At 46.0% G+C, this 27,448-nt stretch overlaps 1 protein-coding gene across 2 annotated transcripts in view; it reads left to right on the forward strand.

Moving 5' to 3' along the window:
• The first annotated feature begins 1,296 nt into the window (after positions 1–1,296).
• The window catches only part of RCSD1 (RCSD domain containing 1), a 30,211-nt gene continuing 4,059 nt past the window's right edge, over positions 1,297–27,448 (forward strand). Inside the window, exons 1-4 of one of the 2 annotated variants that reach the window (XM_021550153.2) lie at positions 1,297–1,498; positions 22,411–22,518; positions 24,924–25,013; positions 26,259–26,330. In XM_021550153.2, the coding sequence (XP_021405828.2) occupies positions 1,493–1,498; positions 22,411–22,518; positions 24,924–25,013; positions 26,259–26,330 (276 nt within the window). In that variant the 5' untranslated portion in view covers positions 1,297–1,492. The remainder of the gene's footprint in view (positions 1,499–22,410; positions 22,519–24,923; positions 25,014–26,258; positions 26,331–27,448) is intronic. The other variant, XM_021550154.2, reaches the window with a different exon arrangement.

A 27,448-nucleotide genomic window follows, 5' to 3' on the forward strand; every position in this document is an offset into this window, starting at 1 on the left:
ACTCAGCCTATCATTCTTTTGGCCAAGGACAGAGTGACTATTGTATATTGAATCTGGGAGATAATTGGATCACGATTTAGATCTGCAAATTCCACAGGAGTCCCGCAGCATGCAGGACAGCAACAGTTAACTACACTGGAAGAACCACTGTTGGTAACAGGGAGCTGGGATATCTTGATGCTCACATTTTTATCCATGCTGGAGCGTTTTCAGCCACAGCCAGCAGGGACTTGTGAAATATTGCAAAGGAGAAGTATGCATCCCTTCTAGAAAACATGCTTTAACTCTCTTCTGCCCCCAAGGTATCGTGCCAAAATGACGATACGACATTGTGTCACTTTGCAGCTGCACTCAAAGCGAGGAAGCCAGCAGAAGACAAAGGGAGGGTTTCCAAATTCCTCTGCACCACCCCGCTCTCGAGAGGTGGGGACTGAAATTCTTTGAGAAGGAGCATATGCAAACAGTTGCTAAAAGAGATGTCCGGTTTACAACACTGTGATCAGCGTGGAAAGGGAAACTGCAGCAAAAACATTCCGGAGCCTTGTTTTTCTCCATCTGAATTTTTCTACCACCACGGAAGCTTCTCGCTTCCAGTGCACAAGTCCATCCCTGCGAAGGGAGGGGAGAACGACCTGCACCTTCCGACCTGGTGGTGTGAGACACAAATTCAAGGTGGAAAGAGCTGGTCCTGCTTTACAGCTGGACAGTGACAACCTTGCATGGGGACCCTCTGCTAGTGCCCACAATTAAGCCCTGTCTTCTCTCTGCGGGATCACCCAGTAGGTACTTGTCCTTCTGGGAGTCCCAGCCGTACCCCGGGACAACGCCTTAAATTCTGTTCAATCCCAGTAATCACCCTCCTAATTCTGCCTTTCTAAAGACAGTTCATTGCTGAGTGAAATTACCGAAAAGAAGGCAGAGAAAGGAAAGCTGCAGTTAGAAGGAAGGGGATTCTCTCCTCACAAACAAACAGGCAAGAGACCCTGCAGCCTGGGAGAGGGAAGTGTGGACAGCGGGGAGATCGAAGCAGAGATACCAGGGCAGAAACTGCAAGCAGTGAAGAGAAATACAGACTAAACGGAGGGGTGGGAGGAGAATAAAGATAAGGTGATAGGAAGGGGGAAGAGAGAAAAAGGGAGAGGAAATGCACATGCGGTGTCCCCAAGTTTGGGCGCGGAGGCAGAGCTCGTTGCTTGTTGTCTCACGAGCCCAGCGCCCCGGGAAGGACAGTATCTGTTTAGATTTGTGTCTAAATTTAAACCCTGATTGCCTTGCCTCCCCCTCCTCTCGCCTCCCTCCCTCCCTTCCTCTCACCCACCCGCCCTTCTTCCTTGTTCGTAGTGCAGGGCCAGTGGCTGGGCTCTGTCAGTGCGGGCTGAGCAGCGGCTGGGAGCTCCAGCCCGGCGCGGCTCTGCTCTGTTCGCCTGGGCTTTTCCCACCGGTAACAGGGAAAGGGGTGGGGAAGAAACCGAGGACACCTCTCTTGCGGGACATGGAGGTAAAGAAAACTTTTTGATTTCCACTAGCTTGTGACTGGCTCCGTGATCTGCTTTAGCTCCACCTTGCAAACAATTTCTCCCTGAAGGCAGCTCCAAAATATCTTCTTGCTGGGGTTCAGATAAAGGTCTCTTTTCTCCCACCCCAACTCCTGTCGTGCATCTCAGGCTCTTTTGCAAGTTTTAGTCCAGATTTGGAAAGCAGGGGGATGGTTTGGGAAGAAATTACCTCTGTGAAAGGGGAACGAGGAAGAACTGCCATTTACTTATTAGTCTCCGAGGTGTGATTAGTGTCTTAGATTTTAAAAGGTATCATTTTGAAATTAGATTTTAAGGAGTTCTTAAAAATGGGGACATATGAGAAAAAACCTTCCAAGCTCCTTGGGGTTGGTTCCTTCCCAACCCAAGCAGCAGCAGTTGTGATCCACACCCTCAGCTGTGTGCAGCCCCTGCCCCACATGGATTGGGAAGTCTCATTTTCCTTATCAATAGAACATTTTGGGTCAGGAAAGGGCACCAGAGAACCTGTGCTTGAGTGAGGTAGATGAGTAGCACACCCTCAGAGGGTTTTCTGTCCCTTTTTCTCCATGCACCTTCAGGAGAGTTGAATCTCAGGGTGGGCACACAGCTGGTGGACAGGATTCTGGCTTCCCTGGGGTTTATATTCAAGCCTTCTCCTGTGTAACACCCTCTTGGCCATGGCAGTTCACCTTCCTCTGTCTCCTGTGCCATTCATTCAAAATGGGAATGGTGGTGCTTGCTTTGGTAATGTCAGGCTGGATTTGTGAGTTTTTCAAATAGTTTTTTTAAAGTGGCAAGGGAAAAAGAATATTTATTTTTAGGAGGGGCACAGGAAATAGAAAGGTGATTACAACATTGGCAAAACCTCAAATTATGAAAGAGGACATTTGGTATTTCTCTCTGCTAAACAGAGACCTTACTAAACACTTTATATTATCTTCCCAGATAAGCCTTTTTCTGTGTGGATACAGCCCCAGTAGCAGGGACACGCAACAGAGCCAGGGAACAGTGTGCTTCAAGCACCACTTCAATTTTTCTTCAAAGAATTCCAGTGCATAACTCAGCTGGGCAATTGTGGTAACACCCAGGTGCTACCATGACCATCCTTGTTATCAGTGCTGACCTGCCCCACAGGCAAGGGTTAAAGATTTGGCCTGTTCAGGTGTGTTTTGTTACAAAAAATGTCCTCAGCTGAATTATCTAAATAGACTTTGGGGTGGAGAAGGATCAAGTAGTGGTGAAACCAGCTCAGTACAGACTACTTATGTGACATGACAAATGTTTGGCTTTACAAGGATTTTCAAGTTTGACAGAGCCTAGGTCACTCACTGTTAACACTTGTTTTATTCTTTTTCACTGTTGTATCCTGTAATGTTTCAGAGGGGAGCGGGAATTGAGCTCCTAATTTGTTATAATTTAGGGCTGAAACAGTGATTTTGGCATGCTGAGGACACTCTCCCTCGGCCCCTCTCCTTTCCACACACAGAGAACTGTATTTTCTGTTGTCTCTGTTGAGTAGAACGGAACTCACCTGCCATTTCCTTTTTGGAGACACATGTGACACATGTGGAAGGTCTGGTGGCCAGGAAGCTTCTCTGAAGTGTGACCTTAGAGCTCCCTGCTCTTGATTCTGCCCCTTTACTTCTATTTCCCACCTTTTCCCTCGTGTTACCTATTTTTTTTTTGTCATCTGTAGATTGCTGAATCCATTCTTATTTTTAAAATATCTCAATTTCCAAGATATTTTATAAGTAGTGCACTTGGTCCTGCCCCAAGCCTTCAAAAAGGTGTTTAATGTCCCAAAGGTAAGAAGATATTAGTCTAAAATAGAGCCAAGAGCAGGAGCTTGATTTCTCACCAGCTGATTCTCTTCTCTGATTATTCCCAAGGGCTTTTCACAGGCAGGACTCAGAGGCTCACCACAGTCTTTTTGCTTTAAAACCAGATTTAATGATCCTGTGCAGCAGGAATGAGAGGAGTCCTGTCATTTCCCTGTTTGCTTCATCAGTGGCAGGCAGAGCTGCTCCCTGCTTTCCTGCTGGCATAACTGGCAAGCTCTTTGCTCTAATGGGACACATGAGGATTTCCAGCATTAGGAGGAAAAGGGCAGAGGGCTGATCTAGCCAGCTGATTCCCATCACATCCCTGGCAGGAAGACCCTAGTTTTGAAAAACTCACAGAAGCAGGATAGTTGGGATCTCTTTCTTAAAGGGGTTAGTTTCAGTTGCTGCTGCTTAGGCACTAGTACCTAATGGCTAGTCTTAGCCATTTCCTGCTGTCAGGAATGTGCCACAATGAAAGCAGCAACTGAAACTATTTAAGATCCTAAAGAGGGAGAAAAAGGCAGCAAAACCCTGCCCTTGCAGTTCACATAATTTTGTGTCTGTTGATCTTCAGTGTTTTGTTGTTTGGCGGGTTTTTTTGGCCCATCTTCTTGATGCAAAATAGATTTGACAATCAGTTTTCTTTCCAGTGTTACGGCAGATGAAAAGAAATAATGAAGTTTATACCACAGATTGTTAACATGAGTTCATATCAAAAATGTGTAAAATTGCACTGGGGAAAGTTAAGCCACTTGTGAAGAAAAGCAGCCATGAAACATTCTTTGCACTTATGGTACAAAAAGTATTAGAAATTTTTGTGTTGGTTTGTTAGTTTACATCTTCAGATTTGGCCCAAGCTGTCTAATTCCCATGGCTTGTGGCTTCCCAAACCTTGCTGCAGATGTTGTGAGTTAAGGCATCCACTGAAAGTGCTTGTGGCTTTCTGCAGCCTATATTCCACAGCAGTCATGGCATTCCTCTTCCCAGCCTCTCTGTAGGGGCTTGGGAGTATAGAGACACTTGAACTTTACTTGCACAGCGAAGGGAAACAATCCAAGACTGAATTTCACTTGAGTGGCTCCCTATGGTGTGATGGGTTCCTAAGCTGCAGAGATGCAGCAGCAAGGTGTATTTTGGGAGACTCCCCCCTTCTTTGTGCCTACCAACACAAAGATGTCATTTAATTCTGTGACATCTCCATTGCCATGTCTCTCTTCTGCAACTATTCCTGCTAGATTTCCATTTTTCCTGTTGGTGCACTGACTCAGCAGGGGGAAAGCTTTTCCAGGGCTGAGAGCAGTTCTCTGCTCACTTCTCCCTTCTGGGCAACCTCCTGGGCAGCACTCACCCTGTCCTTAGGAAAACTGCACTGAGGAGACATCACCCAAGGGGACTGCATTGGAGGGGATGCAGGAATGGGTACTGTGCCGATGAGGGGGCTGAAATCTGTGACTATCCTGGTCCTCAGAGCAGCAGGACGGGAGGTGAGCTGGGCTGAGAGGTCTCTGCCCACCCTCACAGCTGTGGAGCCGAGATTACAAAGAGGCATTACGCCATGGTTAGCTCTGCCAGGAAGCAATATCCCTTTCCCAGGAAGCTCTGATGATTTGCTTTCATTCTAAAAGTTTAAGTGTTCTTTTTCCTCTTTTCTTTTTTTCTTTTTGCTTAACAGAACAACCCAACCTCAAATACACTTGTTTTCAGTGTTTCTTCCCAGGCCCATCAAAATGACATGTTCGCACAGTGTGTCTGTGAAAATAAAGGGAAGAGTATTTAAATATACTGGGAGAGGTACTATATTTTACTATATAATATTTAATTTTATTTAATATAATATTTATATTTAAATGGGGAGAGGACTCCATTTTACTCTTCAGGTCTGGTCAGATTTGGGACCTGCTTGCCAGTAAATAGCATGTCTTCAGCAAAGAGTCCTGGAAAGGATCTGGTTTGCCAGACTTCCACATCCCTTTGACTGGGGGCCTCTCTCTCAAAGGACAGGAAACAGCCAAACCAAATCCCATGGTCTGTGCTGCAGCCCTTTCTTCCACCTAGCAGAGACCCCAGAATAAATGGAATTAAGGATTTTCCTGTTATCAGAGAGGGAAAATTCTTCTGAACCTCTCCTCACTTCCCAGTTTGATTGTCTGAGTTTCCTAAGCCACGGTGACAGCATTTTGGAAATGCCTTCTGTCCTGTTATCCACAATCTAATTGGCAGGATGCTTTGCAGTTGAGAAGTATATCACACATACCTTCTCAAACATTCCCAGGAGCTGCTTATCTGAAGAACAGGGGAAAACATCAGCACTGCTTTATCAATAGATGCTGCTTGGAAACTTGCTGGCTTTTATCATGGAAATGAACCAGCCCATACAAACTGGGGTTGGTTTTCCATTCTGTTTCCACTTTGGTCTGTTAACAGAGGTGTTTTAGAGAGACAGGTGCTCCTTTTTCTAAAACAACAGCTCTACAGCCTGAATCTGGGATCTGAGCTGGCAGCTGAACCCAGCAGCAAGGAAATCTCTTTGGAGGACCTTGTTTTGGTGCTTTGCAAACAGGGATATGCCTTTAGCAGTTTGCAGGACAGCAGGCATAAGATGAATGTGGTCTAGGGACAGCAGAGCTGTTGTGTAAGAAGTTATTACACACTCACTGCAGAGTTGCTTCACACCTGGTTGTGACAGAGGCTCAGGGCACTTCATTCCTACAGAGTCTCAACCAGACATGGATATAAGCTGCGTGCAGGTCACGATGTATCCAGCTATGCAGTCTCATGCCATAAATGCTTTTACATCAAATGTGAGTTGTATTTTTATATCTTACCACCAGTATCTAGGTCCTGGTAATGTACTGGTGAGGATAAGCCTTATCTGCCCCACTAGTGCCACTTTTCAGAAAGACAGGAAAAGATGCTGGACCAAATCTGTGTCAGATTCAAGCGCATCACTTGCTGAAGGTGTTTCTGGAAGTCTTCTGCAAACAAAGACCCATACCTCACTTGCCAGATTTACTGCATAGTTACATGCATGGCTTTTTCTTCATTATTCATCACCAGATTTTAAAAGAGCTCAAACCCTATAGAACAGGTAGCAAAAGTTGTAAGCTGGTTTGGTTTTTTTTTTTTTTTTTGCATATGCAAATACACCTGTTTACCCTTTCTAACAAAATGCACAGAGGGTTTTGGTCAGTGTGGCTAATCTGCAAAGGATATTGATTTACCACTGCCAGCTTCAACAAAGCTTCTGTTCATCCCAGGCTTCTCAAATTCACAGAGAATTAACGTGTGTGGTTTGGAAAGCCTGGATATCTAAAGAGTGCAGACCAGTGACTTCTTGTGTACAGAAAGGCACAAAAATGCAAAGAAGAGGGAATTCTGCCTCAGAAGATTGGAGTTTAACAAGTTAGTGTGGCTTTGCAGGGAGTCTGAGGACAGTACTGTAAAACTGTTTTAGAAAAAAGAGGAAACAAAATTTGTCAGTGCATGAGAAAAAGCAGTATGCCTGGGAATAATGGGATCCAATTAAAGGAAATATTTATATCTCACCAAATAGCAGGAAAGATTTCTAACAGTGAGGTCTGGCATGGTTTGGAGTAGCGTAGTGGAAATCAAATGTAGTAGAAAATCTTTTTCCCATGAATGATTCAAAAATAGACTGGACTGAGTGGCAGAAAGATAAGAAGCAATCTTCAGTTGTATTCAGGTTAGTGGTACTGATAGGGCCACCAGAGGGGCAGCACCATCCTGCTTCTGCAGTTCTTCCACATGTGGGCTGCTGGGAGAAACCAGTGGCTATTCAGCATCAGGCCCCAAAAGTGTTTATGATTCCTCCCTGCTGCAGTGCATTGCTCAAGCCCAGCAAACTTCTACCTGTGGGAAGCTCAGGTCAATATAAATTGGCATCACATCTGCAAGAGTCTGGGAATGGTGATTTTATTGCCTGTGTAAAACACAAAATAAATTTTATTTTTATTCTTTATTCCTGTTTTTGAACGAGTTTCTTTATCCTTTAAAACTGCATACTGCAACAGCAGTCATGGCTTACTCAAGTCAATCATCATGAAATACCTTCCTGTTAAATGCCATGTTCCTCCTGATGTAAGTTCAGATGAAACATGCCCTGTTCATAGACACATACCTGAGCTGGTGTGCCAGGCTTCCCAGGAATTTCACCCCTTGGGCTTTGCTGTGAGGGCATGTTTAACTTCTGAAATGTGCACAGTCTAATTTGGTTTCCCATTTAGTCTTTACAAGGTGTATGGAGTTGTCAACACTGTCCCTCCATGAGAACCCAGGGTTTCCATTCCCAGTTTGAAGGTGTTCATTCCCAGTTAGAGGCAGAGGGGCTCTCTGTGCAAACAAATGTGGTAATCCAGAGGGCAGGTGCCTGTGTAGAGGACAGAGTAGAAGAAAAGTGATGGATTCCTGGATACACTGGTTACGCCTGCAAAAAATAAAACAATCTTAGCACTGTGTCTTTCATCTCCCAGGTCAATGCAAAGTTGCCTTTTCCACTCACATCAGGACTTCATCCTCATTTTATACATCATCCTGTCATAGTCAGCTAAGGTACTGAAAAATCACTGGATTGTTCCAGTGATTCCAGAGATCAAAAGTTGAATTTAATTTTTCTTCTCAACACCTGTGAATTCAGGGCCTTGCTGGCCAGAGCTTCCTAGTGCTGATTCACTCACTCACTAAGTGCAGGCACTGTGCCCACGCTTCCTGGACACCTGGTTCCAGTGGCCCAGCTTGAACCTGGGGAAACTGTGCCTGAGGCTGAAGGAACTTTAGTTCCTCTTCTTGCCAGAGAAAGAACATGTAAGCAGGTTCCAGTCAGCCAGCAGGTAAAAGAAATAGAGCACTGAAGTAGGGGTAGAGTATTTCAAAACTCTTATGAACACTGGGTTTCTCTGTTAAAGAATTTTAGGAAAATTTTGTGAGCAGCTTTACTCAGAAACAGAGATCATTATCTTCTTCACATCGCCAAAAAATTATCTATGTCAAAGACCAAGCTGCAGCTAGTGTGCATTTTCCTTAGGGTATATAGATGAGTTGTTTACCAGTGGAAAAGACTGTATTTTCAATGCCTCATTATGGCTGATCCAGACTGGGCTGAAAACTCAGGCATTTTCAAACATAACAGCAAATTACAGCTGCCTGGGTACATTTTCCCAGTGTTTGGCCCAGTTTTCAGGAATCTTACAGGCTGGAGACTCTGAATGAAGCCAAAGGGTGGGAAAGCAGCTTTGCAGACACAGGTCCTCAGTGCTGCTGGGGCCACTGAGCCCTCCAGGGTCCAACTAACAAGACATCTCTGTGGGTATAGCTCAGCATTCACACCTCAAGCTGGCTGCCAGCAGAGTGCTTGCTATCACTTTCCTCCACTCCATATCTGTGTACCTTTTTAGACTAAATTCCAGGCTTAGATAAATATGAACCTCCTTCTCTGAGCTGCCTGTATCCAGTGTAGACCTAATTTTGTAGCAATGTGTTACAAAGATAGCACAGTCCTAACTGATGAGTCCTGGAAGCTGCTGCAGTTGGAAGCTCTGTGTAGGCATATTTACCCTTCTGATTTTCTGTTCCCAGCCTGATAAATTAGGAGGAGTTTGAATCCCTGTGCTGCTCCAACTGGGCTGTCTCTAACTGAGTTTAAATGGGGAGGTACCACAGTCTACTTACAGCATTTATCAGAAATATTTTGAACTGTCCCTGTATCTTGCATTCTCCATGCACCTTCTTTGACAGTTCAGTGACTTCAGTTTCTAATTTAAACTTCTGAATAGCTTCAGATTAGATAATTTATGACTTTTGTATATGCACTTTCTAAAGTTCATCTAATGAGTGGTTACTCATTAGGCCAAGAGCGATCCCTTCCTTGACCCACCTGAAGCATCTTGAGTCTGAGCCTCCTCATGTTGAAATTCATCTTTTTTTTTTCAGACTCTGCTAAAAGCAGAGCTTTTTTCCTGACCCCCTGTAAAGCAACCAAGGGAGAAGATCCATTGGGTTGAGACTTTTTTTGCTACTTGGGCTGTTCCATTGGCTTAGCCCATTTCTTACAGAGCAGCTGTCCAAGGGTCTGCAGGTGAGAGTGCAGCCTCCCATCGTGTCTGAAGCTACAGCAAGTCACTTAAAGGAACACCATGGCTGAGATGGCATAAAATAATTATTTATTTCAAGACACAATATGATAAACATGGTTTATGCATTTCTTTCCCCACTGAAGCAATACACATGCAAGTCCAGCCTTCCTGGCCATCTCTCCACTCTGTGTCTTAGTCTAACATTCCTTGCTCACATGAGAGCAGAGCATGTGCCCTACAGACTGCACTATTTCCTGTCTCCTGTGGGCAGCCTGGGAGGTTTTGCTGGTTGTTCCTCCATCAGCTCACCCCTCATTCTCCTAGAGCAGCAAGAGCTCCCCAGAAGAAGGCCTGGAAGTACACACAGAGAGGCACCAATTAATTTGGGGGAATTTGACAAGCTGTGTACAGTTCCCAGACCATTAAGTAAAACAGATGTCTGGAAGGGAAGCACTGGGAAGCTGAGAAGGATCCTGAGGGAAGCCCTGGCTAGGAGCAGAGCTCTGTACAAGCAGCTGGTGGAAGTAGCTCACCAGGAAAGCAGCTACATCTTAGAGTGGCCACCACTGCTCTTCATCAGAGCTGCCAACCCACTGCTCCAGCCATGGAGCCTTTGGAAGTCTCGAGGACACATCCCAGAGCCTGCCTGGACAAGCTGCTGAAGACACATGGGAAGCAATGCTCTCCAGGCCAGCCAGACCAACATCTTGCTAACAGCTGTTGTCAGCTGTAGATCAGGACATCGGCATCACCCTGCCAGGGTACAGATCAGCCCTTGGCTCCAACGGAGCAATTCCACATTGGGAATGTCTGTGGATTCTTAAAACAACACAACCACATCAACTTATTTATTCAATGGATAATTTCTGAGAAAGAACCCATTCCCACCCCCCCGCCCCCCCGCCCCTTCAAGCATATTATCTGCAGTTTAGATATCTGCTATAGCTCATGTCTGTTGTATGCTTTCAGACAGTATTTATTGCTAGAGGGCTCCCATCAGATGGAGAGAAGGAGTTAATGATAGGACTTGATATCCATATCCTGCCTGACATACCAGAAAATCCAGATGTCTTCCTGAACTAAGCTTAAAACTGTGTAGGTGTTCACCTAATTTTAATTTTGGAGAAATTAATAGTGCTGCTTGAAGGAGAGTGGGGATCTTCAATTACTTAAGAAAGTGGTGCATTATCTCTCAGATGACACTGAAGTCCTGCTGCCTAGTTAATCACAGAATCATCTAGATTGAAAAGACCTGTAAGATCATCAAGTCCAACAATTAACCTAGCCCTGCAAAGCCCACCACTGAAACAAACCCCTAAGTGCTACATGTGCATGTCCTTTGGGATGGCGGCTCCATCGCTTCCCTGGGAACCTGTTCCAGTGCTTGAACAATCCTTCCAGTGAAGAAATTTTTCCTGATATCCTATCTAAATCTCTCCTGGGGGGGCAACTTGAGGCCATTTCCTCTTGTTATATTCCCACTGGCCTCCTTCATTGTGGCCTTCTTTAAGTGAGGAGCTAAGGGCTGTATGTGACAGGGCATTCCAGACTAAGGAGCTTTATTTTCAGCATCCCAATCTGAATTTTCATAACCTCAAATAATAGGAATTCTCAGTGTATCCGCTGCAAGGTTCTGGCTTACTGATAGCACTCCCATTTAAGCAGCACAAACTGTTTCCCCCAAGAGACTTAAAGATATGATAAACTTGATGGTTAAAGTTAAAGTTGCTTCAGATGTGTCCCTAGTGTTCATTTGGAGCAAAGGAAGAGCTCTGCAGCATCAATACTGTTCTTTTAAGGCCAAATGAAGAAAAAAAAAACCCACTTCTTTTTTTCTTTTCTAACTGTTCCAGATAAATAACAGCCAGTATTTTTAAAACAAGTATATGAACCTGAAGGAAATAGCAAGACACTGAGTTTCCGGGACTTCATAAAGGGAAGAAGGGTATTAGTCTAGTCTCCTAGTATTGTCAGACTTAGTAGTTGTTGGGATCTGTGTTCAGCTACTTGTTTTTTGTGTCTCAGTGCTTAAGGTTGCTGATGGCTGAGCTCCAGTTTGCAGTGGTAGAGTTGTAGTTAGATGGTTTGCAGTAAGTTTCCACCTATGGCAGCCACACAGTAAACTACCAGCTTTTCAGTAGTTCTGTACTTCTTTTTTATTTCTTGAAGCTGTATCATCTTGAATACCTCAGCATCTGAACAGAGACAAGGAGTCAAAGAGAGAACCCTGTCTGGGCTCAAAACCTAGTATGTGTGATTTCTGAGGTTGTGCTGCTTCAGGTAGCAGGAGAACCTTGCACGGAGCCTTTCCAGGGAAAGGCTGCCATGCTGCCTGTGTGGGCACAGCCTCTCAGCTTTTCCCTCTTTTTCCACTTGTGTGGCTGGGTATGACCGCATCCAGCCACATATCAACTTTATCCATGATCCTTTTCCTGCTGCCTGGAATTATTTCCATGTTGGCTGCTTGGCCTGTCTGTGAGCAGCTGTGCTGGGCTTGTTGTGAGGCAATTGCAGACGCAAGGCCTTTCTACAGGAAAGGCGGAGGCCATTTCTCCTTTAATTCATTGGACTCCTTAATGAAGCTTGGATGTTTTCCCTGCTCTCTTGGACACCCCGCTCACCTTGTCTGTAGGCAGCTGGCCTGGCTGGCAATGTAGATTTTTGCCTCTCTGCTTAGCCCTCCTGTTTCTTCCTTGTCACTGTCTTCAGGCAAATGTTGCTATGTATCTTATAAACCAAATAATCCTGATGGTCATTATCTCTTTTTACTGTATGTCCCACAGCCTCTCCCCTCTCAGGTCTCACTGGTGCCTAACAGACTTTTATTTCACCTTCCTACCTCCCATCCCAACCTCCTGTCTTCTCCCTGCAATAGGAATCATCTTGTCCTTTCTTGAGCACCTTTTGTGTCTTTCCTCTTGAGCACTCTGACTTCTGGGAAAAATCTCATTTTAGTTGTGTGACTAAAATTCTTTCCTGTATTTTTGAGCAGTTGAGGGGAATTACCATGTTGTAGATCAACTACAGGACTAATGCAAAATGGAAAGGCTGCAATCCACATTTTCCAGTCACTCCCTGACCCTGTAGGTTCCTCCAGTTCACTGAGCACCCACCTGCTCTACATTAAATTTAACCAGTGCCTGGAATGCTGCTTCTGCATAAGCCTGAATTTGCCCTGCTCGACCTGTCCTTGGGTCCCTATTACATTCCCCCCATCCCACATCCTCATCTCTTCCCAGCACTCCTTTTTCCTTTAGGATACTCTGAGCATGGCAAACAGGATCAGGCATTTCACAAAGAGCACTTGTTGCAGAAAAGGAAACAGTGACACCCATGTTTTGCTGCAGGTTTCTGTGGTCACCTCAGTCATGGATTCCCAAACCACTATGAATGCACACAAAATAATTTGTTTAAATGATAGATTGTAACTGGTTTGCCATCTCCTGCACAGAGGGCCGTGCCTGAACAGCCAGCTGCCTTTTCCTGCTCAGGGCACAGCAGAGCCAAGAGCTGCCTGTGTCTCTGTAGGGTACAGGCTGAGGTTTCAGACATGCTGCCCCTGCACAGGCACCCTGCCCGTAGGGACCAGGTGTTGCAGTTCACTGCCTCTTTTGGTAATGGTGGTGTTGGATCAAACCACTCTTGGCAGCCTTTGCCAGAAGCAATAAGACACTTGCTCAGGAAGCCTGGGCTCTGTTCTGTCTTCTGAGAGTGTGGGCTTCAAACTCTTTGGTCTGCCCAGGAAGGGATGGGTTTTAATTAAGGGTTTAGGGTGAGCCCTTGCCAGCCTGCTTGTTTAAGCCATGCCAACATGTAGCAAAGAATTCAGGGTTTTCTGGGGCAGAGGAGACCTCACACACCTGCCTGGTCACCTAAGTGCTCTCCTGACAGGTGAAACACCCTGGCTTACCTCAGGACCAGATCTGGGTGGTATGCAGCAATAGCTATACAGGCATTAAAGTGCACAAGCCCATACATTGCCCTCTCAGCAGGTGCTCCTGACCGTGATTTGAGGTAATGCTGCTGAGATTAATCAGCCCATGCAGTGTTGGGAACATGCAGGCACCAGGCACTTGCCAAATATTCTCATTGCCAAAAGGGAGACTCAGGATCTCACTTGTGCCTTTTACAGCGGCTCTTGCTGCCTTTGCTAATCTCTCCGGATGGAGCTTGGCAAGCACAGGCCAGGCACTCCTGAGAGCTATGTACATGGCACAAAGGAAAGAACAACTGGCTTAAAATAAGGATTATCTAATTTTATTTTCATTGTAGTCACTCTCTGAACAGAAGGTAGATAGTTTATTCACTACATTGAATTTCCCGATGTCTGCAGATGTTTCCTATGATTCTCCTTGTGAAGGATACAGCTCCTCTCCTGCGTGTCTGGCACTGGCTGCTCTCCTCTGCCTGTTTCCTCCTGCCTGGCACTGCCTGGTTCTGCTGACACCATAGCATCTCACTCCAGCCACCACCCAGTGGTCCCCATGGCCCAGCACACTTGGGCTATTGGTACCTCATAGGTAAAAATAGACCTGGGTACATCAAACCACTAAAGGATGGAAAACCATCAGGAGTTTCCCCTCTTAGCAAGCAAAGCTGAGAGTACACGAACCATTTATTTACAGTGTAGTGGACAAGTTCAATACAGTGCTTCCTTTATTTGAGAAACATTTCTCCCTTTACTAGTCTTGGGCTACTTATCAGCCTCTACCCAATTCCCAAATCTTGCTTTGCTTAGCCTTTAAATTTGGCAGATCCAACCCTCTGTAGTTTTCAAGTGACAATTGAGAGATTTTCTTGCAGTCTTCTGGATGAAAGCTGCTGAGCTGGAATATTCTCATGTGAGTTAGCCTTTGGGCAGTGCTTGACCCCCAGCTCCAAGATGGCAGCACTTCACAAGGGAGCTCTCAGGATGAGAAAATCAAGACCAGATCACTCTAAGTCTTGAAAAGAATGTTGCCCTAAAGCAAACTCCTTCCAAGCTCAGGGAAGTGTTACATATTTTTACATATTTTATGTAAAGTGGTATTTTTCTGCTCTTTCTCTTAAAAACAAACAATCCCTTGAAGTCCACATTCCTCATAGTATTCTGCCCTGGGGTATAGTCAGAGCTCCTTCCTCGTTATCACCCTCATTATAGATGTGCAATAAGCCTTGCAGTTGAGGCCAGGCACACACTCATCCTATATTCACTTATCTGTGATGGGATAAGCATTGACCTGGGTGCCACTCTGAGAAGGAATATCATACTTCTGTGTTGTTATTGTAGCTAACTTATTCAGTAGACTCTAAGAGAAAGGCCAGCAGTGATTTACCCTCAGGCAAGAAACTTGCTCTCCACTGAAAATATTTCAAAAAGGAAGAGTTCAAGAGAAGACCTGATGTGTTTTCCTGCCATTTGCATTTCGGGAGTTTTAGTTGAGTCTTTGTTAGGGCTGCTGTGAGAGGTCTTGTTTTCAGAGGGAACTGAGGAGAGCTGCTAGGGATCTCTGGGTTCTAGCAACACTGACTGCCTTGAAGGCAGCACGTGTAAGCAGGACTCCTTACCTCTTCCTGACTGCCTCCAAAAGTTCCATGTCCAATATTTCTTTACTTTTTTTTGACATCTCAATTAACAAGCAGTCCCTTGCCTCAAGGAAACCACAACTTAAAGCTCTTTAGAGATATGTACAGAAGAGATGTGTGGCTGGGTCAATGGAGTCTAAAACCCATCTTTGGAGCCAGGAGCTCAGACTGGTCCCAAACCTAATCTGAGGTCCTGTTGTCCTTGCAGAGTATTCAGAAATCTGGAGCCCAAACTCCAGCATTCACAATATAATTCACAGATTGCTTTCCCCAAAGCTGCAAGAATGAATCTGTTGCTTGTGACATCAACCAGATGTGGAAGCTTCCTCTGCCCTGGCTGAGGCTTCACTATGTAGATGAAGCTTTATCTTGAACATGCAATGGTTCTGCACAGTTGTGCACACTCTCATATGAGACATTAATTCCTTTTGTTGTAAGTCAAACTAGAAACCTGTTTGTGCAACCTTCAAAATGCCAGCCTGGCAAAGAACAGCCAAGGATTCTGCAGAGCCTGCTGGAGTCATCATTACACTCCTCAACAAACCCTTACACTCTTTCATAACCAGATTTTTATGGCCAGTTATCAGCTCCTGAGTTCTTCTTGTATTTTTGAAGTGGAAATCTTACTTTCTTTGCTCAGCTGTCTGTTATGTTTCACTCCTGCATTCTAGCAATTGAGGAGCCCATGGCACAGAGACCAGTTATTCCTTTTTGTTCAGCCATCCGATGGCAGCTTGGGGGAAAAGGATGAGGACTGTGCATGCTGCCATTCATAAAGCTCACAAAATTCTAATTGGGATTGTGGAATGGAGGTGTTTAGTATCTGGTAAAAGCTGATCAAAGAAAATAATGCAGAAAGATAGAAGTAGAAAAGTTTGGTTTTTTGGGGTTTGTTTTGGGTTTTTTTGTAGTGTTTAGGATACATTTGAAAGACCTGCAAGATACTCTTGTCTTGTCCTCTCCTGGAAAGTAACTGTGGTAGTGCTCCAAATGCTCACAAAGTTCTCAGGGCCCCACCAGAGGGTGGTGCAGAGGTGGCTCACAGGGTAGCTTTTGCTCTGGTGGAGCACAGCACAGTAAATACCACCCCTGCTGTACAGTAAATGGTAGGAAAGGCAGGTAGGAGCCTTGGCCTTGCTTCCCAAGGTGCTACAGGCTACACTGACACAGTGGCGGACAGGACTGGCTAGGAGGTATCACAGAGCCACAGCTGCAGCCACTTCCAGCTGGGGCTTCTGCCAAGAATTAAAGTTTACTACAATGAGACAAGGAGCAGCTTCCTTGCCAGATAAGACACTAAGTGAGTAAATAAATCACACAAATCCCTCATGAAACAGAGCTGGAAGGTCTCCAGTGAGAATGATTTGTGAAGAAGAGTAAAGAAAGAGATGCAAAGAAGGATGCTTTGCTGGGCTGAAGAGGGGTCAGTGTAGCAAGAAGAGTTTTGTTTATTCAAGGCTTACATCTTGGGATGTGTTGCTTCTTGAGCCAGGGGCTCAGCGTGGTGCTGAGCTCCAGTCGGAACAAGCATCATGAGATTTCCTTCTAGCGATGTGGAACATGGGCCAAGGCCAGTGTGAGCTCACCTACTTCCTGGGCAATCTCTGTTCAGCCTGTGTCTGTGCTTTGTGGGTCATGGGAGAACAGGGAGGCTCAGCTTGTGGGTAGCAGCATCTCCTGCTTTGTGCTGCCTAATTCCTCATGCTGTGATTCAGGTGTTTTCCCACCCTCTCATCTTTCAGTTTGCTCTTTTGGGGGAGTTTGTGTTTTAAACATACCCTGCTTACTTGCCTCTCTCTTCCCGGTGCAAACAATGTTCCCCTTTCAATATGATCTTGATGCCACTGATGTACTTGCATGGGTACAGATAAACAAATCAGTTCAGGTTATGTTGGCAGGAGGGTGCAAGCTGGGATTCATCTAAATGTCAGAGAAGGAGAAATTACTTTTATTGAAACTACAAATTGAAGAGGTTTTTCCGTTCAGTAGCATGGGTCTAATCCTAATTAAAAACTGCTCTTGAGCTTTTTTAGTTGATTTAAAGAGGAGTTCCTTATGAACTGCCCATCTAATCTTATCTGCACTTAAAAAAAGCAAGAGCCAAAATAACTGAGATGCATTTGTGGTGCCTTTTCCAGAGCATAAATTCATCCTCTGCAGATAAACAGGAAGCATACCTTAGATCATGCCTTGTGTGACTATTCAGTGACCTTTTGCCTCCAGCTGGCCTCTGTGGTTGAAGAAAAGATGGGTCAGGGAGAAGGGATTGGCTCTTGCTGATGGAAATTGTCACCCCAGATTGGAGCAGTGCTGTCATCACTTATCTATTGCGTGGTCTGAGATGTGCAGGACATCTTCGGTCCATCAAATCCCAGCTCTGCAGAGAAACCTTTTTGGGGAAGGGGCAGCACCTCACTGCAGAAGTAGGTGACATTCTCCCCCTCCAACCCCTGGGGAGCCCTGAAAGGAGCCATATTTATTCCCTGATGCAATTTACTGTGTCATTCCCAAAATGCTGCTTTCTGTGTCAGAATCAGGTACTTGCGAGCTTGAGAACAGCTCCTTTCAGCCAAGCCAATTGCAAATGGGTTGAGTTAGGCAGAAAAGCAGCACCTCTATCAGATTAAAGCTGTGTTTTGCCCTGCAGGCTGGGAGAGTTAGCTCAGTTTGGTATAAGCTTTCCTGTGTAGACAAGGTCTGTGGCTGGCTGGCTCCTCAGATCCTGCAGCTACCTCACTGAAAAATGAGAAGGGTCAGTCCTGGGAAGGCTTTGTGCAGAATGCTTTGCCTTGGGAGAGCTGAGCCAAGCAGGGAAGCAAGAGTCTGCAATAGGCTTCATTTGCTCCTAACATCCAGCCTTGGTCAGGATTGATGCTTTAATCCCAGTGAAACCACAGCACTGCTTCCCATTTGCTGGCCTCCAGGCAGAGTGTGGTGATGGTTTATTTTGACTTCAGGAGTTTCCTCCCCACAGATGCATCCCACATCCCTTCCTTAGCTCAGCATGTCCTACAGGAGTAGAGCTTGGCCTCTGCCATGCAACATAGAGAACCTGCTTACATTTTGTGGTTTTTGTTATTTGGAGCAGGGCTGCTGGGGATGGCTGCCACAGTATTTATGGGTGTTTTCCAGGTGCTTAATGGCAACTTCTTACCAGTGATGTGCTCCCTGTGGTGGCTCACAGGTCATGGCCTGGACTTGGCTGCATCTCTGGTGGGTGGCAACAGACTGCACCAGTGCTGCAGACTAGCCCAGCCTCTACCAGCAGGCATGCAAAAATACGATTTTTCTGTCTTATCAGAACAGGAGGACTCATAGGGACGTAATTTCCTCAGGCTCTGGCTGGAGCAGTTAAAGGAAAGCCCTCTCCTCTGTGCTTGAGGCTGCTCCTGTCACCCTTCCATCCCTTTCCACTACAGCAGGGCAAGCACGTGGTGGGCCATGCTGTGAACTCCAAGGCTGAAATGATCCGGGTTAAAAATAACCGTGTAAAGAGTTAAGGGGTGTATTTTAAGCTCAGATCATTTCAGTGATCCAGTTTACAGCACAGCCCCACAAACTCACACAGGTGCAGGGGAGAGGGGAGGGGGGAAGGGGGAAAGGAAAGGTCAGAGGAGAATGAGTGGTTGGAAACACAAGCTGTCTGAAACCCAGGGCTTATGAAACTGTGCCCCAAAACCACTGACACCCTCTTGTTTTCTCTAGCCATACTGACAACTCCCTTCTCATGGTGCAGCACTGGGTGCTGAATATCACTCTTTCTGGATCTGTAATCAAGACCCTGGCCCTGAGGCTTGGATGCCTTATTATGTCTGCCTCTGACACATCATATCCGTCATTATTTTTGCCATTTTTGCTGTTGCTGAGGTAGATTGTGTGTGCAGCAATGAAAAGATTCCTAGGAAAGTCACAGGGGGATCTTTGCAGTGCTTGGTGTGAGCACAGGATCTGGCATGATGGGATGGTGTGAGAACAGGCTGCAGAGAATCATTCCTGTGAAACTTTTTTGAAAATGGGATGTTTTCAAAACGTGGGGATCAGGGACTGGCCTCAAAAACATGTCTAGATGCAGCTGCATGAGAATTGGGCTGATAGTTGCACAGGACCAGTACCAAAAATTGTGTAACCGTCACTGATTTCATAGCTGCTGAATACTCCAGCCTTGCAAGGTGCTGTGGAGGTGTTGCATCTCAGGTAAAAGGTGACCCATGTGGCCAAAAGCAGAGAGTCAGAGGATTCGTAGGGGAGGGAAGGAGATAAGGGAAGTATGGATCTCTGCTGTTACTCGGCTGGTATTTAGCCAGTAGAACCTTCCTCTTTTCAGGAGTCAAACCAGGTACATGATGGGGAATTTCTGTGGGCACCTAGGGGAGCAGGTCATTTCTGTGAGGATCCAGTGGACCCAGGCAGCCTGTGAGAGGAGAAGGATCTGTGCCAAAAAGCAGTGGCCTCCCTTCACACAGTCTGCAGTCAGGGGTCGGTGGGCAGTTCTGCTCTCACAATAGAGGAAAGAACTCCGATGCATAAGGAAGGAGAGGTTTGGGGGGCTCAAACTGATACATTTGTACCTCAGATACAGATAAAGACAGAACTTTCTTCCCCTGAGCTGCTAACAGAGACTAGGCTCAGTTTTAAAAGCAGATGAAGAAACATGGTTTTGAAAACTGTTTTCAAATTTACTCAATTTTATAAACTTATTTGGAAAAGTGAAGCAAACCCCTTACAGAGAACTTGGTAGTTGCACTTCCTTTTTTTGCAGACAGCGCCATGCTTACATTGATGGTATAATTAAATTCCTGTTTACAGCTCTGTCTGACATTTCTCAGAATGTACAATGCTTAGACACTTATTTTTATGAAACAGTAAAAGACCTCAGAGTCACCAAATTACTGATGGACTAAGCCTTTAACCTTAGCTCAGTGGTTTTAGCCCATGCAGGCTGACCATGTTTTTCTTTTGAAAAGGAGAAGAATCAGCACTTGGCTGCAAAAAGCACAAAAATCATGTCTGAGGAATTTCACTGTTATAGAAAAGGAAAAAATAAAATAAAAAGAGAGAGAGAAAATGAACTGAGCTACTTCTCATAATCATTTAGAAAAATAGCGGTGGGTTATTCCACCAAGATGGGCAGCATGACCAGGAATGGGAAAGATTACATAATTAATATCGTGGGGCAGGAGAGAGCCAGCACTGAGCTCTGAGTGAGAGCTCATCGAGCAGATGTCTTAGTCTTAGGTGTGAAAGAGGCTGAGGGCTGGTACACACTCTGGGTTGAAAGTGATAAAATGAAACTTCCCACCTTCCTCACAGTGGTGGGAAGGAGGAGAGGGAGACTGCCAGCCCAGCTCCTGGAAGTCAAAGGAATTATGTTCTCCTTGCAGTGAAAAGAAGGGAACTTTTTGCACCCAAATACAACACCTTCCCTTGACCAGAAGACACAGAGCCTGGCACATCACCTGGGGCACAAAAAAAGTTGTAAAAAAAGCTGGATACAGCACAGCAGTGTAACTGCCAGAAGGGATCTGAATAAGGATCCTTTCCTCTCCTTTATTTTCCGAAATGGGAGAGTCTGCAGCTGGCAGTTTCTGGAGGACACAGCCCCGTGGGCCACTGGTGCTAATCTTAGAATGGCATGTTCAGTGCTTCCTGCGCCCCGCGCCCACAGGAGCCGCCGGCACAAGACACCCATGGAGCCGTGCTGGCCTCCCAGCTCTGATCAAAGAAAGGCAGCTGTGTTTTCAGCCTGAAGCGAAAAGAAAAAGAAAAAAAGGAAAAATTCACCCTGAAAACAAGAGGTCAGAGAGGCCAAGAGGAAGTTCAGGGTCTTTTCTGGGAAAAAGCAAAGGGCTGTGAAAGAAGCTCTTGGAGAAAAATGGACTATGAGGGAGGCAGCCTTTCTGCCACAGACAGAGCACTTGCAGCTGCTTAGTTTCAACTGAGTCTTTACTTCAGGTGTCCATTCTGCCATGCCCAGGTATCCCGGGAGCTGGTACGATGAGCCAAGTGTCCCAGTCCATTCTGCATTCTCCAGGTTCATTCTTTGCTCCTTCCTCTTTCCAGCCTGCCCTCCCTTCACAGCAGGGAGACACACCCTGCATCTTGGAACTGGTGTTCTTCCCCACTTAGCCCAGCTATCATTTTTCATGTGCAGCAGGTTGCCCTGCTGATCTGCTTACCTCACTCTTTCTTCCATTCCATTATCTGCCACTTTCCCTGCCTGTAATTACTCCAGTGAAAGGTGAAAAGATGAGGGGAAGGTGCGTGAAGGTCACTGAGATGAGACAGCTTGATATGACTTCCTTGGATTCAGGAAAGCTATTCCAAAGTGTATGGGAAATTTAACAGGGAATGACAGACACCTACAGGAGCTTGTGGGCCTGGGAAAAAGAAGATAACATTTATTGGGCGTATATATTACAGGTCTCTGAGAAAGGGAAAGGCCTTTCTCCACAATGCAAACAAAAAGTGACAAGCAGAAAGGGCACTGAGGCAGTGGGGTGAGAAGTGTGGTGCAGGTCATGGGTTCATGGTGGTGGTACAGGGAGCTGTGAGTTGTGAGGTTCCTTACAGATGGTTCGTAGCCTGCTTTCTTGTTCTGAGCTCTGCGCCTCTAACAGAATCAGAATAACAATTGCTGGTTAGTTATTTCAGTTCCTCTGGTTTGGTTTCCCCGGCATCAGATCCTAGAGATGAAGAACAAAGGTTTTCTTTAACAGCTTTGATTTCAAGGCTTTCTGCTCACACTGCTCAATAGACACATAGCAGAGAAAATAAGGTGAATGTGGGATGACACCAGGGCAGTGTGGTGTGGGAAGAGCTGCATCATCCAGACTCCAGCACAAGCCTGCTGTCAGCCCAGGGGAGTGGAAACTTCACTCAGCCATGGTATTTCCTCCTTCCTCCCCCCCACGTGCCTCAGTATTCACTGAGAAAAAAGCAGAACAGCAAGGGACACATCTCCAAGCAGATGTTGGTTTGCTGTGAGGACTGGGAATGGCTTCTCACAGCAGAATCACTGAAAAAGCAAGACTGATGGTGACCAGGGCAGTAACAAGGGTATGAGAGGGCTGAGGATGTGTATGGGAATGTACATTACTGCCTGCTCCATCTGCTCACTGCAAAGACAAAAGGAACAGACACTTGGCCCGAGATACCTGGTTTGCTTCCATTGAAAAGTACTGAGTGTAGGCTCTTCAACTGGAGCTGAAAGGCTCTGCATGAATTACTCATTTTCTGGGATATTTTAAAATGCTGCTAAATCCTGTCTTCCCAAACCTCTTGCTCTCAGGCTGGCTGATTGATGCCAGATGTGAGAAACTCTGCTTCAAGTCCTTGCTTACTCTTGAACTTTGCAACACATATACAGGCTTGCTTTTCCCACCCTTCACTCACAACCTCTTGTTCCTGGTTTGTCAGAACAGGCCAGCAGAGACCAACTCAGAGGTGGACAAGTCGGCATCACCCTCAGTGGCTCAGCTAGCAGGGAAGTTCAAAGAGCAAGCAGCAAATATCCCTGGAAAAGAGGTAAGGTGCTCTGCAGCCACCAGTAGGAAATCGAGTGGGAAGTTAATCACTTGTCTCTTCCTGCTGGAACATCAGTGATCTGAACATGAATCCACCTTGATTTTGGATCTGCACAAAGGATTCATCTCCTCGTGCAATGTAAGCCGTGGCTGTATCTTCCATGAATTGCTGATTAGTGGATGAGTGTTTTGCTAGAGCCGTGTCTTGGGACAGACACTAACTAAAACATTGCAGAGCTTGGTAAGGTGCACAGATTTATGCAACAGCAGCAGATAGCAGTGCAGGCATGTCCTATTTGGGCTGGCTTTTGTGGGCAGACAGCAGCACTAAATAATGTAATAGCCAATACTGATGGGAAAAGAAACAAGCAACAGATAATGCAGTGTAGCAGCCAGTGGCATGTCATCAGCGCATTGTTCACAAAAGTAAGTTTCCTCCAGGTTATTACTTCTGTGTAGGTCTGAGAGAAAGCTGCCTCTTTACTCACCTTCACTGCCTCTTCCCAATGATATTTCAGACTCTGTGCCTATCTCTATCATGCTGAACTCTATTTTAATGAAATCCCACTATGCCAAGCACTGTCTCACATGCTGACTTTCTCCAGCTAAGCAAAACACTAGAATACCTCTCTTAGGAAGAAGGGAAAGTCAGGTTTTTTTATGAAAGGAGGATATTTTCAGAGTGCCTTCTATATAATGATGCCTTTTTCTTTTAGAAGCATAAATGTTTGCTGGTGGCCCTTTTCAGGCACCTTTTGAAACTGAGCTGCTCCCTTCTGCCACTCCTCTCCGGATCCCAGTCTGGCCTAAGGGTATCCTCCCTGTCACTCCTCCTGTCTTTGGTTGGATGCAGTGGTGACCTCTGCCCTGCAGGGCTGGCATGCCATCATCTATCAGAGTTTAGCACTCCCAGGATGGGAATAGCCAGTCCTTTCCCAAGCACTCTTTTTTTTCCCCTCCAGTTGCCAGCACACCACTTCATCTGTCCCATTACAGTAATTTCCTCTTTTGAAGGTATGGGATTTAAGTGCACTAAGGCCCTCACCCTTCAGAAGTCAGAAAGTTCCCAGACCTCTCCTGTGTTATCTACAGACCTCTGCTGCTCCCAAGCTAGGGCAGTGTGGAGGGGCCTCACAGTGTGGAGAAACTCATTTTCTCCAGAGACAGAGAAGGACAAAGTTTCCTGTCTTTTCTCTGCAAGCCATCTGTCACTTCCCCACCAGCTTTCTCAGGCTGGCTTCAGATTGATGACCCAAGGGACAGTCTTTAACCCTTGCGTGCCCCATGCCAGCAGAGGGGAATCCTGTCAACCAGGGAACCTCTGGCACATCCACTGTAGCACAGTGCAGCATTTCATGGTTGCAGAATGGTGGGGTTTCCACAAGACACCTTATTGTTTCCTGGTATGACACAAGGATAAGGGCAGGGCTGCCCTGGGCTCCTTAGAGGTGCAGCAGTTCCATGCCTGGGTGCAGCACCTCCAGACTTTAAGTGACATCAGGTCCAAAGGTCCTCCAAGACAGCCAACTACAGAGGGCAAAGATGCCATAATCCAACTTTTCACAGCCAGCCTGTGAGAAGGTAACAAAATTATGCAAATACTTTATTGTGGATATTATCCAACATTCCAGATATTAGCCAGTTAGTTTGGATTATTTCTTTTAACACATGGAAAGTGTGTTAACATCTTGGCAGAAGACTACAAACCTGGCATAAAAAGACCTGGCTGCAAGACCAAAGCAATAGGTATATGCATCCCTTCCTTCCTAGGGAACTCTCTCTCAGTTCTGAGAGTCCAGTGACATTCAGAAGGAATCAGTGTCCCTGCCACTAGTTTTTTTTGTTCCTTCTCCTCTGGACAGTTAGCTTCTTAGTCAAATTTAAGGTTGCAGCTGAGGCCTTGTCCCTGTGCACTGCTTTATGCACTCAATAGAAACTAATGGGACTGAAATTCTGAGAAAGTCAGAATTCCCCTTTTTGCCCCAAAAATATATCAGACATAAAGTAGGAAATCACAAACCAGGCAGCTGAGACTCATTTAAAGGAAATCCTGGTAATGACAGGAAAGGGAACAGTAAGAACCTCTCCAGTGTGAAGGGGTTTCCAGGAGGATGCTTTGCAGGCAAAGTTTCTGGGAAGGCTTCTCCACCCTCCCCAGCTTAGAAGCGTGTCTGTTGCACAAAGAAAGAGATACAAGCTACTCTTCCAACACTAGGTCTCTAGATGCCATAAGCACAGCCATGTGCTACTCCATCTTTTGCTGCCTTTGGATGAGTCATTTGGGCAGGCTGAGTCCTGCCTCATGAGCAGGTCACTCACACAGCATGCCCTTTGGTACTTGAATTTCACTTCCTTTTTAAGATACCTGATTTCCCTGCTGCTGAGTTGGTTGTTTTCTTCTCTTAGGTACCACCACATAAGCCAACTCGGAGGAAACCACCCTGCTCCCTTCCCTTGTATTCCCACAAAACTGAGACAAGTGACAATGATGAGCAAGTGAGTATCAATTTAATAAGGGAACAAGGTTTTTCCTCTCTGCAGCCTGTTCTCTCCTGAGACATGAATTTGGAGGTGGCAGAGGGGTCAAGCTGTGCAAAGTCATCAATCAGCCAGCAGCAAACCTGTCCCTGCTCTCACACATGTACTGACCCAGAGTCAGCTCCATGCTATTCCCTGCTCCTGTAGCATGGATTCACAGCCCATTTTTACTGCTTTTGTTTTCACCCTTGGCACACTGATGGATCCATCCAGTTACCACTGTTCAGGAACCACTGGTATTTATTGGAGTTGAACAGGGAGCACCCACGCTGTTTGTTAAGCATAATGGGGTAATAGTTCTGGTCATCAGATTTTTCCATCTTCAGAAAAAGGAAATTAATCCAGAGTGAAGAGAGGGCTTGTTTGCAATACCCACTGAATATTTCTTTAGGACCCTTGAATGAGCAGGTCCCAGTAAGCTGGCTGCTACTTACGAAATTTTACACTCAGGCCCTCTTTGGTCACTTCTGTCCTTCAGTATTGCAGGGTATGAGGTCTACCCACCAAATATCACATTCTCTCCTGCCCTTAATAATCAGGTAGTTCTTTGTCCTTCTTATTTGTGAGCTATAGGCTCTTGCTGTCTCCATGCTAAAGGAACATTAAGTTTTAAAATGTTAGATTCTTTCCTTTTCTGAAAAAAGCAATATGCCCCTTCTCAAAGCAATGCTCTCTTTCTCAAACTGCTTCCAGCCTTTTCATAGTTCTACCTTTCCTGCCATTTAGTCTCTTCCTGCTTATACTAATTGGATATCCTTTAACTTGGTTACTCAAGTGGTGGCAGAAAGTCTTTCCTGTTACAGAAAGTTCACAATATTTGCCAACATTATGGCTTTAAGAGGTAGAATTTCAATCTGCCTGGTCCTGAAATAATACCAGGGGAAACTGCCACAGGCTTGATACCTTAGTGAAGTCAATGTAGGAGCAGAGCCATCACGCATCACTTAACTCAGAACTTCAGACAGCAGCCCTTTTTGCCCAGAGGAGCGTACATGTATCTAGCCCTAGGATGGCTAGATGGCAAAAGGAGAGTGGGGTCAGGAATGAAGAAAAATAAATTTGTGTGTTGGAACACTATATGAAGCTTCATTAGTTTCCCTACAAGCAGTTTCTGCTTATCTCTTCCAAGTTTTCTGCCTTTATGTATTTTCTCTTTTTCACCTACTACACTGTGACATTCTCCTACTTCATTTTATTTTGCAGAAGCGGTCACCAAATGCTTGCCCCATTCCTAAGGTCAAGGTGAAAAGTTCACCCATGATTGAAAAGCTGCAGGTAGGTCCTGGCAAATTGAAACTGATTGGCATTGGTCATAGCTGCTTCCCTTGCCGAGCACCCAGATGGGAAGGGGATACAGGAGCCAGGGGTGACAGCCTGGTAAACAGGGCCTCACTGGGGAAAAACCAGCCCCACCACACAAAAAGAGGAAGGCAGAGGAGGTCTGGCAATGGTAATGGGCACCAGAATAAATCCAGTGATCCCCAGTCAGTGCGTGGATCAGGATCATTTGGATCTGTGGAGTACATGGCTTAGCATGGGCATGGCAGCAACGCTGCTTGAGCAGCGACAGGAGCCTCAGTTTAGGTGCAGCTCTTGAGAGAAAGTGAGGGAAACCCTGGCTGAGACTTCCTCCAGCTCTTTCCTCACAGCAGTGTCACTCCCTTGAGTTCCCTGCACTCCACCAGGGAGCTAGCCTCTAGCACAGGCAGTGACAATCCTGGCAGTGGGGCGTGTGCTCCAGGCTCTGGCTGTCCCATGTGTGTGCCTGGAAGCTCTGCACTTCCCTTCCCTCATCTGGATTCCTGCAGCTACACACAAACACACCCAGCCCTTCCTGCCCTTTTTATGCTTCTCTGGTGCCTGATCTGTGCTGCTGAGGGCAGCTCAGCACTCGATGGCCTGAAGACAGAGTGCCCTGCCCCTGCCAGCCGCCTGTCCTGGCAGCACGTGTCACCCCAGAGCCTCCTGGCCACCCCGACACAACCCTGAGCCTATTCATAGCACTGTCCCTCCTGATGCACCCAAGGACATTTGCCTAGGGGAGCTTCTCAGTGAGAGGCCAGCAGGAAGTGTTTTGCCACAGTTAATCACAAGCTCACTGCTTTCCATGGTCTTCTCACAACTGCACAGGTCATTCTGCAAGACCTGCAGATCAGGCTGGAAAATGCAAGCTCTGGTTGGGCACATGCAGGAGGGTTTAAATCTTGAAGTGATTGCTGTCTGCTTGTTCAGATTTTCTGCCAGCTCAGCCACTGCAGACTGTGGTGTATTGGCTGGGTCACTGGAAAATCCCAAAAGGCCGCAGGATGACAAAAGAACATGTCCTGAGGTTCCAGCTGCCAGGGAAAAACAAATGTCCAGTCATAACTTCTCTGCCCAGACTTGTTTGTTGA

The sequence above is a fragment of the Lonchura striata genome, chromosome 2, assembly GCF_046129695.1.
Source record: "Lonchura striata isolate bLonStr1 chromosome 2, bLonStr1.mat, whole genome shotgun sequence".
NCBI classification, from domain to species: domain Eukaryota; kingdom Metazoa; phylum Chordata; class Aves; order Passeriformes; family Estrildidae; genus Lonchura; species Lonchura striata.